The sequence below is a fragment of the Lathyrus oleraceus genome, chromosome 5, assembly GCF_024323335.1.
Source record: "Lathyrus oleraceus cultivar Zhongwan6 chromosome 5, CAAS_Psat_ZW6_1.0, whole genome shotgun sequence".
Classification (NCBI taxonomy): Eukaryota; Viridiplantae; Streptophyta; class Magnoliopsida; order Fabales; family Fabaceae; genus Lathyrus; species Lathyrus oleraceus.
Window position 1 is genome coordinate 291,686,068 of NC_066583.1, and position 19,981 is coordinate 291,706,048.

A 19,981-nucleotide genomic window follows, 5' to 3' on the forward strand; every position below is an offset into this window, starting at 1 on the left:
AAACTTCAGTATTTATAGACTAATTTTGTGGGTAATGGGCTTGGAATGAGGGAGACCCAAGTCCAAAATAATTTGTTATATTTTATTTATTTATTTATTTTAATTATTTAATTAATTAATTAATTAATTAATTAATTAACTAATTAATTAATTAATTAATTTTTTTTTTTTCAGGAAAAATGATGGGTAAATTTTGGGGTATGACAGAAATGATATGTAAATCCTCCTCCTAAAATTATGCCACACAAGAAAATGAAAAGAGAGGGGAAGATCAAGCACAAAGGCTAAGAGGATGGTCAATTACTTCAATCCACATTTCATGACACTTAGGACAATTTTATGCATCAATCTAAAGTACCTTAAATACTTTGTGATCATTTAGAAGGCAGGTTTAAAATGATGAAAGTTCATCAAGCACTAATCCACACGTCATGAACAAGATGGACACAAATCCATCCAATTGATCAAAGGGAAAAAAAGGGGATGAAGAAGAAAGGGGACAGGAGAGGTAAAACCCAAATTGAATCACAAATTTGATCAAGTCATCATCAAAATCAATCATCCATTTTGGTGGATTAGGTTTCCACCCCATCAACACCTAAGATTCATTGAGTTTGATAAGACTTTAAGTCAAAATCATTATGATCCAAGGCCAACAAAAGTCCACAAGGTCAAACAAATTTAAAATGCAACTAAATGAAATAAAAATGCATTAAAGGCATTTTTAAATAGAAATAAAATTGAAAATCCACAAAGTCCTTCAAAACACCAAATAAAATGGCCAAGAAAATTATGGAAGGTTGGAAATAAAATGAGAACCATAAAATAAAATTTTCAGAATTTAAAAATGCATAAAAGTATTTTCAAACCAATTAAAACAAAGTATAACAGAGAAAGTTCATGAAAAATAGAAAATCAATAAAATAAAATATGGAAAAATAAAAATTAGATGAAGAAAAATAAAAGAGAAATTTAGAAATTATTTAGGGATTTTTTGCATAAAAAATGAAATTACTACGAATTTTTAAAGAAAAAGCAATTTAACCACATTAGCAGACAACACAGACAAGAGCTTCCCATGACGTTGCTTAAAGTCCAAGGGATCTAATACAAAAGATGACAACTTCCTTAGTGTAGCGGGGTATTCGTTACCTTTAGATTTATTGACTAAATCAAAAGTAAGCATACAATTCGAGTCACCACTGTAACACCCTTCTAAAATACCCCAATAATTAATTTAAAACAACCAAACATAAATCAGAGTAAATATGCAATCAAGGGTGTCACACAATCACTTCACACCATTCACCAAAATAACTGTCATGCTCTTTATTTAATCAAAATAAACATTGCATAATTCGCAGCAGATAGAAATCAAATCAATCATGTAGAACATGTAACACATTACATGTAAACTGGTTCAACAACCCACAATAAAACAATTAAAACATCCCTTCCCGATGTTACATCTACCAGAGCATGACCCACTAAGGAACTACACTAGACTCCAAGTACTAGCTCCTACTCAATCACTGCTCGTTACCTGAAAAATAGTTGTAAGGGTGAGTTCCTCAATCGATATAAAAAGCATTATAAAATATCATGTAATGCTAAGTAAATAACACATTAATCACCCTAATCATATCACACATTCAGTAACGGCACATCAACTCAAATATCATACTCAATACCAACCCAATTCATACTCATACTCAATGCCAACACAAACACACGTATAATATTGGAATACATCCATTCATATTATACGCCATACATACATTATGCAATGAGACTCCATCCATGCGGTACCGACTATTCGTGAACATATAGTTCAACCTCACCGATCAAATCCAGATACGGCTACCAAGCCCACTAGTCCCACTCATTTGAGACCTAGTGACTCACTCACTAATTCCTCACCATGGGAATTAGCTACCACCCCAAGGGCTATGCTATGCACGCTAATCACCTAGCATGCAAACATCAACAACAATCCACAATGATTTACTCATTAATTCCTCACCATGGGAATTAGCTACCACCATAAAGGCCACAATATGCAAGCTAAATCACTTAGTCATGCAAACATCAACAACAATCCACAATGGACATATGCTCACACTCTAAGCCATAAAACAGTTCATCCAGAATTACATACAATATATATATACATTCGCAACATTATGCATATTTTCACACATCATCAGCATATTTATCACATAATCATATCATGTCATGTCAAATAAGTCAATCACAGTATTAGCACCCTCTACTAATACCTATACTACTCAAAACAACGGGAAATGATCCCTACTATATCACATACCGATATAGGCCAACCATCAAATATGTACACAACATTTAAATACCAATTTTCCCACTTTTCAACAGTGTTAACCGGTTAACGCCCTGGGTTAACCGGTTAACGCAGACCAAAACACGCTTCCTGGCAAAACTTAACAGTGTTAACCGGTTAACGCCCTGGGTTAACCGGTTAACGCAAGCAAAACAGCAATATTTCATAATTCACAACAGTGTTAACCGGTTAACACCCTGGGTTAACCGGTTAACGCAAAACAGAAAGCTGTTCCTGCGCTAACACAAAGCAGAATGCAGAATTCTCCGCATTTTCCGCCGTTGGAGGACTTCCGGACCTCCAATTCCAATTCCGTAAAAAGCTACGTTTTCGGAAAATCACTACCCATCCAATTACAGATTCAATTTCAGTTTTAACACAACTTATCCATCACAATTTTTCAGCATTCAACATCCCAATTAGGGTCAAATCAATGGTTCGTCACTACCCATTACATGTTAACCCATAATACCCATTAAACGACGATAAACCCCCCTTACCTGAGTTAATCCGGCAATCCTTTAGCCTCAAGCTCTTCTCTTCTCCAACCTTCTTCCTCTTGCTCTGCCTCTTTGCCCTTTTCCTCTTTTTGAGCCGCTTCTCTGTTTTCACGTGAAAACTCTTTTTACCAAAATGGAACTCTTTTTCCTTATTTCCAACTTATATATATTCCAATACTAAATCCAATAATAATAATAATAATCCAATAATATTCCAAATTATTTAATTAAATTAATAAATATAATATTAACTTAAATTAAATAATTATCTTATTTTTATCGGGGTGTTACAACTCTCCCCCACTAAAAGAGTTTTCGTCCTCGAAAACATACCTCAAGCGAATAACTCCGGATAAGACTCCTTCATCTGACTCTCAAGTTCCCAAGTCACATTGCCACCTGCTGGTCCTCCCCAAGCTACTTTTACCAAAGCAATCTCTTTACCCCGCAACTGCTTCAACTCTCGATCCTCGATCCTCATAGGTGATGTTTCAACAGTCAGGTTATCTCTCACCTGTACATCATCTATTTGGACTACATGCGACGGATCAGGAATGTACCTCCTCAACTGAGACACATGAAAAACCTCATGCAAATTCGCAAGTGACGGCGGTAAAGCGATACGATAGGCTACCTCCCCTATCCTCTCCAAAATCTGGTAAGGACCAATAAATCGAGGTGTCAACTTCTTCGACTTCAAAGCTCGACCAACCCCAGTTATCGGAGTAACACGAAGAAACACATGATCTCCCTCTTGAAACTCAAGTGACTTCCTCCTCTTGTCGTGATAACTCTTCTGACGACTCTGAGCAATCCTCATCTTCTCCTGAATCATCTTAATCTTTTCCGTAGTTTGTTGAACAATCTCCGGTCCAACCACAGCACTCTCACCGGACTCATACCAACATAAAGGCGTCCGACATCTCCTACCATACAAAGCTTCAAACGGTGCCATACCAATGCTCGAATGAAAACTATTGTTGTAGGTAAACGCAATCAAAGGTAAATAACAATCCCAAGTACCTCCCTTTTCCAAAACACAAGCTCTCAAAAGATCCTCCAGTGACTGAATCGTCCTCTCAGTCTGACCATCAGTCTGCGGATGATATGCAGAACTCAATCTCAGCTTAGTTCCCAAAGCCCTCTACAAACCTTCCCAGAACTTCGATGTAAATCTAGGATCTCTGTCCGAAACAATACTCGACGGAATACCATGTAAACTTACAATTTTCTCAATATACAACTCAGCTAATCTCTCTAACGGATAATCCATTCTGATCGGAATGAAATGAGCCGATTTTGTCAATCTGTCAACAATCACCCAAATAGCTTCAAAATTCTTAATCGTTCTCGGTAAACCAGAAACAAAATCCATACTGATACTATCCCACTTCCACTCTGGAATAACCAACGGTTGCATTAGCCCAGATGGCTTATGATGCTCAATCTTTGACTTCTGACAAGTCAAACAGGAATAAACAAAACTCGCAATTTCTTTTTTCATTCCCGGCCACCAAAATAACCTTTTCAAATCATGATACATCTTCGTAGCCCCAGGATGAATACTCAGGCCACTACGATGTCCTTCCTCAAGAATACTCTTCTTAAGCTCGGTAACATCCAGAATACACACCCGATTACCAAATTTCAAAACACCATTCTCATCAACTCTGAATTCACCACCTTGACCTTGATTCACTAGAGTCAACTTATTAACCAAAAGTACATCGGATTTCTGACTCCCTCTAATCTCATCCAGAATACCACTCGTTAACTTCAACATTCCCAATTTAACACTATTGTGAGTACTCTCACACACCAAACTCAAGTCTCTAAACTGCTCAATTAAATCCAATTCCTTAACCATTAACATAGACATATGCAATGATTTCCGACTCAATGCATCAGCCACTACGTTTGCTTTACCCGGATGGTAATTCAAACCAAAGTCATAATCCTTCAGAAACTCTAACCATCTCCTCTGTCTCATATTCAGCTCTTTCTGATCAAACAAATACTTTAAACTTTTATGGTCACTGAAAACCTCAAATCTTGACCCGTACAAGTAATGCCTCCATAACTTCAGAACAAAAACCACAGCTGCCAACTCTAAATCGTGTGTCGGATAGTTCCTCTCATGAACCCTCAGCTGTCTCGAAGCATAAGCTACAACCTGCTTATTCTGCATCAACACACCACCCAAACCCAACAATGAAGCATCACAGTAAACCTCAAATGGTTCCGACGGACTCGGTAATATCAGAATAGGAGCAGTAGTTAACCTTCTCTTTAACTCTTGGAAACCTTCTTCACATTTTGAGTCCCAAACAAACGCTTGCCCCTTTCTAGTCAACATCGTCAACGGTAACGCCAACTTAGAAAATCCCTCAATGAACTTCCTATAATAACCAGCCAAACCAAGGAAACTTCGAATCTCAGCAACAGACTTCGGAGCTTCCCACTGAGATACCGCTTCTATCTTAGAAGGATCAACAACAACACCACCTCTTGAAATCACATGACCAAGAAAACTAACCTCTTCTAACCAAAGTTCACACTTGGACAGTTTAGCAAATAACTTCTTTTCTCGTAGAACTCCTAAAACCACCCTCAAATGCACAGCATGCTCTTCTTCAGATTTCGAATACACCAAAATATCATCAATAAACACCACAACAAACTTGTCTAGGTACGGATGGAAAATCCTATTCATATACTCCATAAATACTCCAGGCGCATTAGTCACACCAAAAGGCATTACAGAATACTCATAATGTCCATACCTTGTTCTGAAAGCAGTCTTCTGAATATCCTCAGTTTTCACACGTATCTGATGATATCCCGACCTCAAATCTATTTTGCTGAACACACTCGCACCAACTAACTGATCCATCAAATCATCAATCCTCGGCAAAGGATACCGATTCTTGATCGTCACTTTATTCAGTTGCCTGTAGTCCACACACAACCTCATAGTACCTTCTTTCTTCTTAACCAATAACACTGGTGCACCCCACGGTGACACACTCGGACGAATAAATTTCTTGTCCAACAGATCTTCCAACTGACTCTTCAATTCAGTTAACTCAACAGCAGACATACGGTACGGAGCCATCGACATCGGCCTAGTACCAGGTACCAAATCAATCGAGAACTCAACTTCACGCTCGGGCGGTAATTCATTCACTTCTTCAGGAAACACATCAGGAAAATCACACACCACGGCTAGATCGCAAATCACCAGTTTATCTTTAGCCTCCACAGTCGCTAACAGCATAAACAACTCTGCCCCATCAGCTACTGCCTCATTCACCTGCCTTGCTGATAGAAACAAACTCTTTCCTTCCTCAATCTCAGGAAAGATCACAGTCTTATCAAAACAGTTGATATAAACTCGGTTAAACACCAACCAGTTCATACCCAGGATAACATCAATCTGCACTAGTGGAAGACACACGAGGTCCATCCCAAAGTCTCTACCAAAAATACTCAAAGGACAATTTAAACAAACGGAAGTAGTAGTCACTGAACCCTTCGCAGGAGTATCAATCACCATACTTCCATGCATCTCAGATATCTCTAATTTAAGTTTCACAGCACAATCCAAAGATATAAAGGAATGAGTCGCACCTGTGTCAATAATAGCTACAAGAGGAAAGCCATTAATATAACACGTACCTCGGATCAAACGATCATCTGCAGAAGTCTCAGAACCCGATAAATCAAAGACCTTGCCTCCCGACTGGTTCTCTTTCTTCGGCTTAGGACACTGTGGGCTAATATGACCCATCTCTCCACAGTTGAAACAAGTTACAGTCCTCAACCGGCACTCTGCAGCCAAGTGACCACCTTTTCCACACTTGAAACACTTCTTCTCATTACTGGTACACTCATGGATACGATGTCCAGCCTGACCACATCTGTAACACTTAGCAGGGGCACTGGAGTCTCCCCCACTAGGTCTCTTCATCCCACTCTGTCTCTGGAAACCTTTGCCAGCTGCATACGGTTTCCCACGATCATTCTGATTCTTGCCTTTCCTATCAACCCTCTGCTGATAGCTCTCCGCTCTGGCTTTGGTATCCTGTTCAAAAATCCTGCAACAGTCAACCAAATCAGAAAACACTCTAATCCGTTGATACCCAATAGCCTGCTTAATCTCGGGGCGTAACCCGTTCTCAAACTTCACACATTTCGAGAATTCCCCAGTAGCCTCATCATAGGGAGTGTAATACTTCGACAGCTCTGTGAACTTAGCAGCATACTCAGTAACAGACCGATTGCCCTGCTTCAATTCTAAGAACTTTATCTCTTTCTTTCCTCTAACATCCTCTGGAAAATACTTCCTCAGGAATCTCTCTCTGAACACAGCCCAAGTGATCTCAGCATTCCCAGCAGCTTCCAACTCAGTGCGGGTAGCAACCCACCAATCATCTGCTTCCTCTGACAGCATATGCGTACCGAACCTGACCTTCTGGTTATCGGCACACTCAGTCACTCGGAAGATTCTCTCGATCTCCTTCAACCACTTCTGAGCACCATCTGGATCGTATGCTCCCTTGAACATTGGAGGATTGTTCTTCTGGAACTCACTCAGTTGACGAGCAGCTCCCATTCCCACAACATTCGGATTCCCTCCAAGTACTCCAACTAGCATACCCAGAGCCTCAGCAATCGCAGCATCATCTCTACCTCTTCCAGCCATCTCTATTCTGAAAACCCAACAAGCTAAAACAATAAGTACTGATAGGGTTACACAACACCTATCACGTACAGGGAAACGGAATAATTACGACTCGACTCGACCGACTATGCTCTGATACCACTAATGTAACACCCTTCTAAAATACCCCAATAATTAATTTAAAACAACCAAACATAAATCAGAGTAAATATGCAATCAAGGGTGTCACACAATCACTTCACACCATTCACCAAAATAACTGTCATGCTCTTTATTTAATCAAAATAAACATTGCATAATTCGCAGCGGATAGAAATCAAATCAATCATGTAGAACATGTAACACATTACATGTAAACTGGTTCAACAACCCACAATAAAACAATTAAAACATCCCTTCCCGATGTTACATCTACCAGAGCATGACCCACTAAGGAACTACACTAGACTCTAAGTACTAGCTCCTACTCAATCACTGCTCGTTACCTGAAAAATAGTTGTAAGGGTGAGTTCCTCAATCGATATAAAAAGCATTATAAAATATCATGTAATGCTAAGTAAATAACACATTAATCACCCTAATCATATCACACATTCAGTAACGGCACATCAACTCAAATATCATACTCAATACCAACCCAATTCATACTCATACTCAATGCCAACACAAACACACGTATAATATTGGAATACATCCATTCATATTATACGCCATACATACATTATGCAATGAGACTCCATGCATGCGGTACCGACTATTCGTGAACATATAGTTCAACCTCACCGATCAAATCCAGATACGGCTACCAAGCCCACTAGCCCCACTCATTTGAGACCTAGTGACTCACTCACTAATTCCTCACCATGGGAATTAACTACCAGCCCAAGGGCTATGCTATGCACGCTAATCACCTAGCATGCAAACATCAACAACAATCCACAATGATTTACTCACTAATTCCTCACCATGGGAATTAGCTACCACCATAAAGGCCACAATATGCAAGCTAAATCACTTAGTCATGCAAACATCAACAACAATCCACAATGGACATATGCTCACACTCTAAGCCATAAAACAGTTCATCCACAATTACATACAATATATATATACATTCGCAACATTATGCATATTTTCACACATCATCAGCATATTTATCACATAATCATATCATGTCATGTCAAATAAGTCAATCACAGTATTAGCACCCTCTACTAATACCTATACTACTCAAAACAACGGGAAATGATCCCTACTATATCACATACCGATATAGGCCAACCATCAAATATGTACACAACATTTAAATACCAATTTTCCCACTTTTCAACAGTGTTAACCGGTTAACGCCCTGGGTTAACCGGTTAACGCAGACCAAAACACGCTTCCTGACAAAACTTAACAGTGTTAACCGGTTAACGCCCTGGGTTAACCGGTTAACGCAAGCAAAACAGCAATATTTCATAATTCACAACAGTGTTAACCGGTTAACACCCTGGGTTAACCGGTTAACGCAAAACAGAAAGATGTTCCTGCGCTAACACAAAGCAGAATGCAGAATTCTCCGCATTTTCCGCCGTTGGAGGACTTCCGGACCTCCGATTCCAATTCCGTAAAAAGCTACGTTTTCGGAAAATCACTACCCATCCAATTACAGATTCAATTTCAGTTTTAACACAACTTATCCATCACAATTTTTCAGCATTCAACAACCCAATTAGGGTCAAATCAATGGTTCGTCACTACCCATTACATGTTAACCCATAATACCCATTAAACGACGATAAACCCCCCTTACCTGAGTTAATCCGGCAATCCTTTAGCCTCAAGCTCTTCTCTTCTCCAACCTTCTTCCTCTTGCTCTGCCTCTTTGCCCTTTTCCTCTTTTTGAGCCGCTTCTCTGTTTTCACGTGAAAACTCTTTTTACCAAAATGGAACTCTTTTTCCTTATTTCCAACTTATATATATTCCAATACTAAATCCAATAATAATAATAATAATCCAATAATATTCCAAATTATTTAATTAAATTAATAAATATAATATTAACTTAAATTAAATAATTATCTTATTTTTATCGGGGTGTTACAACCACCGCACTTCTATTTATCCAAAGGAAAGGTTAGAAAGCGAACAAAAACCAAAAAGTTTTATCAAATCAAAAACTAATAAAAATGTCAGAGATTTGGGTAAGGGGGTTGGTTATGCAATGGGAAGGTTTTAAGCACCCAAAACATCCTTAGTACTCTAAGGGAGCCCTTTTTGCCAAGTTGTATGGTAGGTTGGTATTTGCGAATATATTTATGCAAACATGATTGGGGAGATGAGAAAAGAATATACAAATTATTTACAATTTTGTTGTTTGAATGGATAAACCCATTGCCTACGTACCATCACAAAGGTATGATCAAAACCTCGTAGTTCGGGATAAAAATCTTTAAGGTCTTTTGTTATCAAAGGGAGAAAACTCAACCTAAACCAACAATCCACCATGTGAGGAGAGCTTCAACATACTAGTGAGGGATCCACCCTATAATAAGTATGGAAGACTTATAGTCCAATTACTAAGGATAAGGCGAGGTTTACATCAACCACTATGATAACTCAAACCTATGGCTAACGTTTATGAAAAGTTTTAACAAAGGTGGCCATTGGAACCACAAAAACAACCTGAAGTGAGTTGTATTTACAAGTTAGGAGTATTTGCAAAATGAAGTTAAAGTTGACTTAAGGTTTATTCAAAATAAGTATTAATGAAAAGAGTTTGAAAAATCAAAGGCATATGGCCTAGGTTTCTAGTTTTGAAAACAATGTCAATGTTTGCACAAAATGAGTTTGGCTTGGGTTAGAGTGGAGAGAAGAAAAGAAGGGCTAGTCCTAAACATGCAAAGATGAGAGAAGAGATACAACCCTTGGAGTTCCTTTCTTGAGATCATAAAGATGATTCAAGATGCTCCTTTCCTTTGGACTTAGCAAGCAACAAGCAATCAAAACAATTAAACATTCAAGCTCCTAGGATCTCCATTTGGCTTGTCTTTCTCTTAACTTGGTTATCCATGACAATGGTCCTTCTTACTATCTCAAGTTTGGATTCCCTATCACACAAGAACAAAGAATCAAAAAGTTCACAATGCAATAAGAGGAATGGACAAAGAAAGAGTTTTGGATTAGGGGGTCCATTGAAGACAACTTCAAGATTAAGCATTCTAAAGGCATGAGGCCTAGTTGCTCTTCAATCAATTTTAGCATTCTAAAGGCATGAGGCCTAGTTGCTCTTGGACTCCATTAAGCATAGGTAAGGTCCTAATTCTAAGTATTTTCTCCTCTTTTTTTTGCATTGGGTTCACACAAACAAAGACAAAACAAGCACAAGGCAATAATATATTTACACAATAATATGCTCAAGTGAGCAAAAGGCAAATAGCATAAACATAAAATATGAGCTCAATTGAGCAAAGGGAAAAGGAAATATGAATAAATGAGCAAGAAATTAAATTGCATTAAAGTAAATTGCAAGAATTAAATGCTTGAATTAAAAGTTAGTAGTTAGTGCTAGTGTTCCATAAGGCAATTTAGCGTTATGTTAAGCAATCGTAAGTGGACTAATGTAGTAGTCACACCTATCTGAGGCCGGTCAATAAAACTATAGGCAAATAAACACAAGTTAGAAATCATGACTAGTAATCCAAGCTCCTACAACATGCCATGCCAAAAGAAAAGAAGAATGACCTTGTATGGATTTTAGGTTTTTTGCTTGACCAAGAAGCAACCTATCTTGGACACAAAGCAATTCACTTGATCTTTGATCAAGTTGAATTTGATTTGGATCAAAGAAGGTTAAGCCTCTCATATGTCAAGGTTAACCACAAATCATTAACTCATTGGTCAAAAATAAAAAGAAGAAGATGAAAATGAAAATGAAATGGACAAAAGGAGTATTTAAATGACATAATCAAAATACAATGGTCAAATGTGAATGGGATCAACATCAACCAATGGTAAACAGAAGTGAAATGAAGATTAGAAGTCAAGAAAGGTCAAACATATTTTTGGTATTTTTTGGAATTAAAATAATACATAAAATAAAATGAACAAATCATGGTCAAACTTCAAATTCAACTCAAATCAACTTGGATAAGTCCAATTGAATCATCCTAAGTCTAACATGGTCAAACTAGGTTTGACAAGTTTTCTCAACATTTTTTGAAAACAGAAACTATTTTTAAACAATTAAAAATGAAGAAAAATAACACAAATGGACTAAAATCTCAAATAAATCTCAAATCAATTAAGAAATTGATGAGAATATTTTTCAGACTTATCATCATCCATATGTATTAAGAAAATATTTTTGGCACTTTTGAATATCAAAAGGTATTTTAAATGAATTAAAAACTATCAAAAGTAAAATAATTCACAAAAAATATTAAATGGAATCACAAAAATAATTAAAAATCAGATTATGAAACTAGATTTTAAAAGAAAAATTTTGCAATTGGTCCCATATTTTTGTGATTCCAAATAAAAGAGTTATGAATTTTTGAAAATAAAAGGAATTAAAGAAAATAAAATAGAAATTAAGAAAATCTGGAAAATCCACAGCGCTTGTATCAACATTCATTAATTGACGTGGACAATCCAAAGGCCATGAGGCGCGCGCGTATGGTGATCATTAGTCAACAACATCACACGTTGGATTAAAAATAGTCAAATAAAAGCATGGCCAGGATTAGATCACTTAATCACCATCCAATGGCTCAGAGTGGTTCCACGTGGGGACGGTGGTGGAAACCATCGTCTTCTCCGGTGAGCAAACGAATTCCGGCCACCAGTTGCAGGTTTTGCAACCTCAACCAAACTACACGTGCCTTATACCAAATTAAAGTTGGGGTGATGTACATCACCCCTGTAACCTTGGATTATACTCAAGATCCCTATGGAAGGAGAAATCTGAGATGGAAAATCCAGGTGTTCAATCTGAAATGCATCAATTCATAAAATTAAAGTCACCATTGGCTTGCCTCTCACACGAGGACTTCAGAGAACCAAACAAACACAAGCAAAGCACAATGTATGATGAGATTCAAATCAAAACAGTTGAGATGTAAACCTTTGAAGTGCAGCTTTGATGAGCACGATCCAACCAAATTCTTGCTTGCAGCTTGTTCTTGAGGTATGGCATGAGTGCAAGGCTAAGGAATAAGTGTTGAAGATCAACTGATTTTGTTGAAATTCAAACTTGAAAAGAGAAATGAAAATTCAAAATTCCTTTGGTGTAAGGTTAGGATTCAATTTCTGCAGAGCTTTAGGCGCCTTCAGGTTGAGAAATGGGTGAAGCATGGCATGTATTTATAGTTGAAGCTGCAAGGAATATGTGTGGAATCCGTGTGCATGAAGCTTTGGGTCCTCCATGCATGGGCCTGTACAGGTGCATGTGAGGCCCAAAAGCTGATGGTTTTGTAAGCTGATAGCATAATGAAATGATTTGGACGTGTGGCTTGCATCGCAATTGCTTGTGCATGAAGTTTCATCATGAATTCCATAATTGATCACAAATGTTCCCCTCTTCGAAAGTCACTCTTGGAAAATCCAAACATAGGCATGTGAATAATGGTTGGAAAGGTCTTGTCATAAGGAACAAAAGCTATGTTGGACAAAAATCCATTTGGAGTTTGGAAAATTGTGAAAACTGGCCATGAAGTTTGATGTACAAAACATGTCCTTGAGAAATTTGCCAAAAGTGACCAACTTCAAGCCCTTCTGTTTCAATGATGAAAGCCTCAAATGGAAAAACCTCCAACATCAAAGTTGTATATCTTTTCAATATAATCATTTTGGATTTAAATTTTGAATCATTTGGATTTTTGATGAGAAAGTTATGGGCACTTAAAGTTGGACTTTTTCAAGATTCAATGGCTTTGGTCCAAAGTGACCTATAATGTTTTGTATTATCACATGTGTTTCTTTTAGGAATATGAAATTTTGTACAAAATAACATTTGAAGTAGACATCTTAAACTTTTCAATGCAATTGGTCTCACCTCAAAATCATAAAAAATGAGTGAGTTAGGTCCTTGGGAAGTTGACCCAAAATTAGGGTTTCCTTGGGAAACAATCCTCAAACCCTTTGGTTTATCTTGATAAAATTGGCCAATTGAGATACTTGGGAAACATATATGATGATTGAGAGCTTTGGGAACCATTGTCATGCTTGCTTTCATCTTCATCTAGCCATTTCCTTGAGCATAGGAGCCTCCTAGGAGCAAGGGATCTCATGATTGCTTAAGCTTCAAAACAAAACAAGTTAGTGACATATTTTTGTGCTTTTGGTTAGTAATCAAAATAAGAAAAGCAATAATATACAATTCAAGCATGCTTGGTGGTCTCAAACCAACTCACACAAGTTCCAACCCTAGGGTAAGGAACCAAGATGCTATGATCCTTAAGGCAAATGCAATGAGCAATGATATGATGCCATGAGGGATCTTAGGGTCAAAATTAGGGTCTTACATATATGATAGGTCTTTTGTGAGTTTACGTATGGAAATTAGGCTAGTAGCCAATTTTGGGATATGAAGGACGTTGTTAGGAGTCATGGATGAATTAAATTTAATTGTTCCTTCACCTGCTAGAGTTATAAGGGTACCATCTGCGGTGAATATTTTTTTGTTACTAGGGCAAGGTGAATAGGTGGAGAAGTGTGTGGATAAGGATGTCATGTAGTCAGTGGCTCCAAAATCTAATATACAGTGTTGTTTAAAGGGTATATCAGAGGCATTAAGTTCAAACGGAAATGGAGAGTTTCCAAATGAAAAAGATAATAGAAACGTACATGGACGTGTTAAAGAACAAGTACCTGATGGTTTCTCCAACTTACTGAGGAGAGATCTCACATTTTCTACTTAACTTAGGTTAAGATGCACCCCTCTTTCTAGACAATCTCCACTAGTACTTTCAACCATGTGTACATGTCCTCCCTTTCTGGATAAGTCTCTTTTTTGTCCATATTCTCTATTAGGAGGTCATCCAATCAATTTTCAACATTTTTCTCGAGTATGACGAGGCTTGTTGCAATAAGTACACCATACTCCTTTTCCCTTTTTCTCGACATAGGTTTCTCCTAATTTCTTCTGATCAACTAACATGGTTGAGCTCTTCTCAACTAGCAATGTTGAGCTTTCTACAGATGGTGGTGTCAGCGTTAATTCCCTTCTACTTTCTTCACTCCTTACTATAGAAACTACATCATTAATGTTCGGTACTTTTTCTTTGCCAATAATTTATACTCTAACATGGTCAAAGTCAGAGTTGAGCCCTACCAGAAAGTCGTAGACTCTATCTTGCTCAATGTACTCCCTAAGTTTTGTTGCATCTGTTGTACATTCAATTTTGATAACTATGTAGTGGTTTAACTCCATCCACAAGGCTTTGAGATGATTAGCGTATTCTGTAACTGTTTTGTTGCCCTGTTAGTTCCTAGTGTTTTCACCTTCACATCATATATTTGGGTAGCATCTTTAGCTTTAGAATAAGTTTCTTCTAATGCTTTTCAAATCTCTTTTGTCGTACTTAGGAACATGCAAGTGTCACTAATTTATGGAGTCATTGAAGCCCATAATCATGCAATGATCGCTGAATCTTATGTATCTCACTTTTCAAATTTGGTATCTTTCTCTTTGGGAGGTGCGTTTGTAAGGTGTTTCTCTTTTCCCTTACCTTTCAAGGTCCTTTTCACTAGTTGAGGCCACTTTTAAAAAAAAATCATTCAACTTGTAAACTTGAGGAATAATAGGTAATTCTGATTCAGATTTGTACACATTTGTTTCTTCTTTATTGTTAGCCATTGAAAAAATTTAGAAGCAAATGCAAATAAAAAAATCACAAGTGAGTGCGAGGTTGTTCAAACTGTGGTGATAGGCAATACCGCAAACAGTAGCAATGAACAATGCTGAAAAGTACTGTAAATAGTGCCAAAACAGTAGCGATGAACAGTGTTGAAAAGTGGCGGTGAATAGTGTTGAATCGAAACAGTACAATGAACAGTGCCGAAACAGTGTGGTGATCAGTGTCGCACATTATGGTGAACAGTACCTGCAGTGCGATGAACAGTGTCGGCGGTGCGATGAACAATACGTAAATTTAAATCGTACTGTGAATAGTGCCATAATGAACGAAAATAGTGCGATGAACAGTACCGAAATAGTGCGGTGAGCAATACCGCACAGTACGGTGAATAATACCGCACAGTGCGATGAACAGTACCCGCGGTGCGATGAAGAATGCGGAAAGTTAGAACCATATTGTGAATAGTGCCATAATGAAAAGTGGCTGGGATTTTTTTTATGTGGAAGCGAAACCCTCTCCAAGGAGAGCTCGTGATACCATATCAAAGTTGAATAATTTGATATATTATTATTAAAAATATACAAGTGTTAATCTCTTTAAATAAGTATTTTGATATAATGGACCTTACTAAAGATCTAAACTTAAATTACTAATAAAAATAAAAAATTAATTAATTATTTATAACATTTTTCTTCTCTGTAAGCAGACAACTCCAAATAAATCTTATGTCTGATTGTAATTTTAATTTACGCCTACTTCACACTTTATGTATTCTAAATGTTTCTCCTATTTAAGAGGAAAAATATGACATTTCTCAGATATTCAAATTTATTATCAATCTCATGGCATTTTTTACTCTCTTATATACTTGTGTGTCGGAGTGTTAACTTTGCAAGTCAACTGCCTCTCCATCACACCGAAAACTCAAATATACCATAACTAACACTACTTCATCAATTCACGGAAGAACCCTCGTTCCAGAACGGAATAGAACATAAGTGAAATATTTGGCCTATAATAAAATACGACTTCATGTGAACTATAATAAAATACGAGTGTGATTATGACCTTGTGGAAGATAACGAATGTAGTTTAATTGAACGGTTGGCATTTTCTTTTGGGTCACATTATATATCATGTTGCCATCTGAAATGTACATATCCCAAAGAAACTAAAAAAAACTTTCGGTGTGTTGGCGTTACTCTTTGGATTCCCATAGTGATAATAAATCTCAAGGGCCATTGGTGGGGTTGGTTACTTGAAAGAAAAATCATAATGGATACTCCATGTTGCATTGAAACAGTACAGTTAATGGACCCACTATTTTGTGCAGCAATCGTGCAAAAATCAACTATAGTAGTGTTATGTTGCTTTCTTTGTGCGCAATGGTGTCTCACACTTATAGGTAGTGCCAATCAATGCATTGGTCTCCATCATCAACACTAGAATGAATCCAATTCACACTTGAGAAGTTTTTTTTCTGCATCACAAGTCCTGGAAAATCTTGTCTTTGCAATAACCAAACCAAACCAAACTGGTCTCAGATTATCAGAATTTGCATAAAAGGCCAAGAAACCAATTCTTATCTCTTATAATAACAATTATTAACACACAATCATACATGTATTTTACTTCATTCCTAATCTTGAAGTTCTTATTTATAGCATATACATAACACTTCACTTACATTTAAAAAAGGACCATAAGATCAAAATATATATGGAATTTGAATAAAATCGTCGACGGTTTCAAGCCGGGTCGATAACTGAGAAGAAGAAGAGCCATGACAGAAGATATCACTGAGATCATTAGAAGGTGAAAACTCAGGAAAAGGAGGCAAAGTAACACAATCGACAGAAGGAATTATGGCGGTGGTTGTAGCAGTGGCAGTGGCAGCAAGAGCGCGACAGTGAGCAAGACGATCTTTAGCAATGTCCAGATCATGTTGAAGTTCCATCATCTTTCTCTGCAACAAAGCTATGGCACCAATGCATCCATAAACCGGGTCTCTAAGTCTTGCTTCTGCTTCATAAGCCAAAGAATTCACTGTGTCTTCTCGCTGTTTTTCTGGGACTTCAATGAGTATTTTGCTAACATTGCTTGCTCCAAATACTTTGTGGACTTTGGCGAATTTTTTGCACTCGTTGGAGTGAAAGTAAGGTGCAAATAGGCAATTTGGGGTGCATCTTCTTTTAAGTAATTTGCAAGCTGCACAAGATGAGCTTGAACGTGGCTCATAACCCTTGGTGCCTCTCATTTCACTTGCTTAAAGTTTCCTATATATGTTTGCTCTATCCTTTGTGCTTATAAATATAGGCTCCTTTATGTAGGCACCTTTTACTAAATATATATATTTTTTTTATATATTTACATAACCGTCTCCATCAGCGTTGATTAGCCGAAATTTAACTATAAAAAAATAAATAAAAACTTTATTTAATTACAATTTATATTTAATTTTATAGATGTAATATTTTATAAAACTCTATTTAATATCACGGTAAAATCTATGCGGTAACTCGTCTTTTACAACGAATTTTAAACTATGTGCGGTGATTTATTTCGGACGTCCTAAAAAAATGTTGCGTATATACTTAAATTTTTAGTAAAGCAGAGGGGTATGGGGCCTGCATGGGGGCAATGATGTCTTGTAACTCTAGTTGTATTTTCTATTTTGCCTTTACAGAATTTTAATTGGAGTTTGGATTTGAATAGATGGTTTTGAAGGGGGAAATTACATGTATTTTTCATTAAAATGAGAGTGTAGAGTTAGGTGGCAATAATTGATTTGCGGACAATGCGTGGGTGGGTCGTGTTGTGGATAGTTTCCTAGTCAGACATGATGGTTCAAGAATAAATATGGGGTATTTTCATTGATTGAAAGAAAGAAATATTCTCTAAAAAATAAAATTATTCGCTGGTAGGGAGAAATGATAAGGTCTAGGCGGTCATCACTAGAAGGAAATTGATGAGATACATATAGAATATAAAAGCTTGTTAATCCTATAATTTAATGGTGTCTTTGATGTTGGTCATTTATTTGACTATTTTGTCCTTTAAATAGGATTGGAATAATTTTGGTGGTCTTGATAGGGATATTCCATGAAAAATTGACAAAGAATTAGTTAAATTAATGTTGAGCAAGCTCTACACATAAACAATAGCTACCTAAATTATACATATAGATCGTATGAGATGAACCGTCTGATAGGATCAAGGTCGAAACCTGTGATTTGTATCATCTATCGTGTTGAGTTAAACTGCGGAAGCTTCGACAAATAAGGAACAGGAAAGTTAATATGAGACACAGGAATTTAACGAGGTTCGGCAAATTGCCTACGTCCTCAAGGTGAAACACTCTTTATTATATGAAGGATAATATCTGACAACTTGTACAGATCACAAGCTTGTCGTAGAAAAGAATATATTCTCACAAAGAAATATAAACCTCTCTGTGTTTAATATCCTCTCTCAAAGATGAACAATCTATCTTTTGTGTTTTGTGTTTAGAAGATGATTTGATGATCTTTCTCTTCCTCTCTTTTCTCTCTTATATAGAAAATATCTCATATCTCAATTAACAATGAATAAATAGAAAACTCCTCCTATTTTGATGTTGCTATTTTCACCGATGATGAATAAGAGATATTCCTCTTTTCTTGGCTTCCTATTCTTAACCATGAATTATGCTCACAATTGGCTTCCTATTCTTAACCATGAATTATGCTCACAATTCTCCACCTCGTACACAATTTGAAAGACCTCAAATTTTGGACGAATAATGAGAACACCCTGTGGCATACCAATTTTTATCATCATCTGGGCTGCATCATTATACACATACCTGCCTACGTACCCTTTGATCGGGATCAAGCCAATCGTAGTTCTACTTGTCCTCCATATAGTCTCCACCTCACCCAAAACCGCCCCGAAGGGCCATGCCCTTATTGGGCAAACTAACATGGGCCAATCTGAAGCAATGTCAAGTAGTGCTGGAATTTACTACCTGAAACAACTTTAGTTAACATGTCGGCAGGATTGTCACTTGTGTGTACCTTCATAAGAGAAATGTCACCATCCTCTATGACATCTCGAACAAAATGATATCTAACATCAATATGCTTAGTACGAGCATGATGGACCTGATTTTTAGCCAAGTGAATCGCACTCTGACTGTCACACCACAGATCCACTCTATCCTGCTTCATTCCCAAGTCATACATAAGACCTTTCAACCATAATGCTTCTTTTACTCCCTCTGCCATAGCCATATATTCTGACTCTGTTGTTGAGAGTGCAACTGTAGCTTGCAGCATTGATCTCCAACTTATTGGAGAACCATATATCTTGAAAACATAACCAGTAGTAGATCTTCTTTTATCTATATCACTTGCATAGTCCGAGTCCACAAAACCACTTACTTAACATGTATTTCCACCAAAGTATAGTCCGATATTTGTAGTACCCTTCAAGTACCTCAATAACCATTTTATTGCTTCCCAATGTGCCTTACCAGGATTTGCCATGAACCTACTGACAACACTGACTACTTGTGAAATATCTGGACGTGTACACACCATAGCGTACATCAAACTTC

The 19,981-nt window shown here is 37.1% G+C and overlaps 1 protein-coding gene across 1 annotated transcript; it reads right to left on the reverse strand.

Annotated features, from left to right (window-relative positions):
* Positions 1-16,938: 16,938 nt before the first annotated feature.
* On the reverse strand, positions 16,939-17,702 carry LOC127083995 (LOB domain-containing protein 21). The gene has a single exon (XM_051024357.1). It carries the CDS (start codon positions 17,639-17,641, stop codon positions 17,093-17,095), a length of 549 nt encoding a protein of 182 aa, XP_050880314.1. The 5' UTR covers positions 17,642-17,702; the 3' UTR covers positions 16,939-17,092.
* Positions 17,703-19,981: the final 2,279 nt, after the last annotated feature.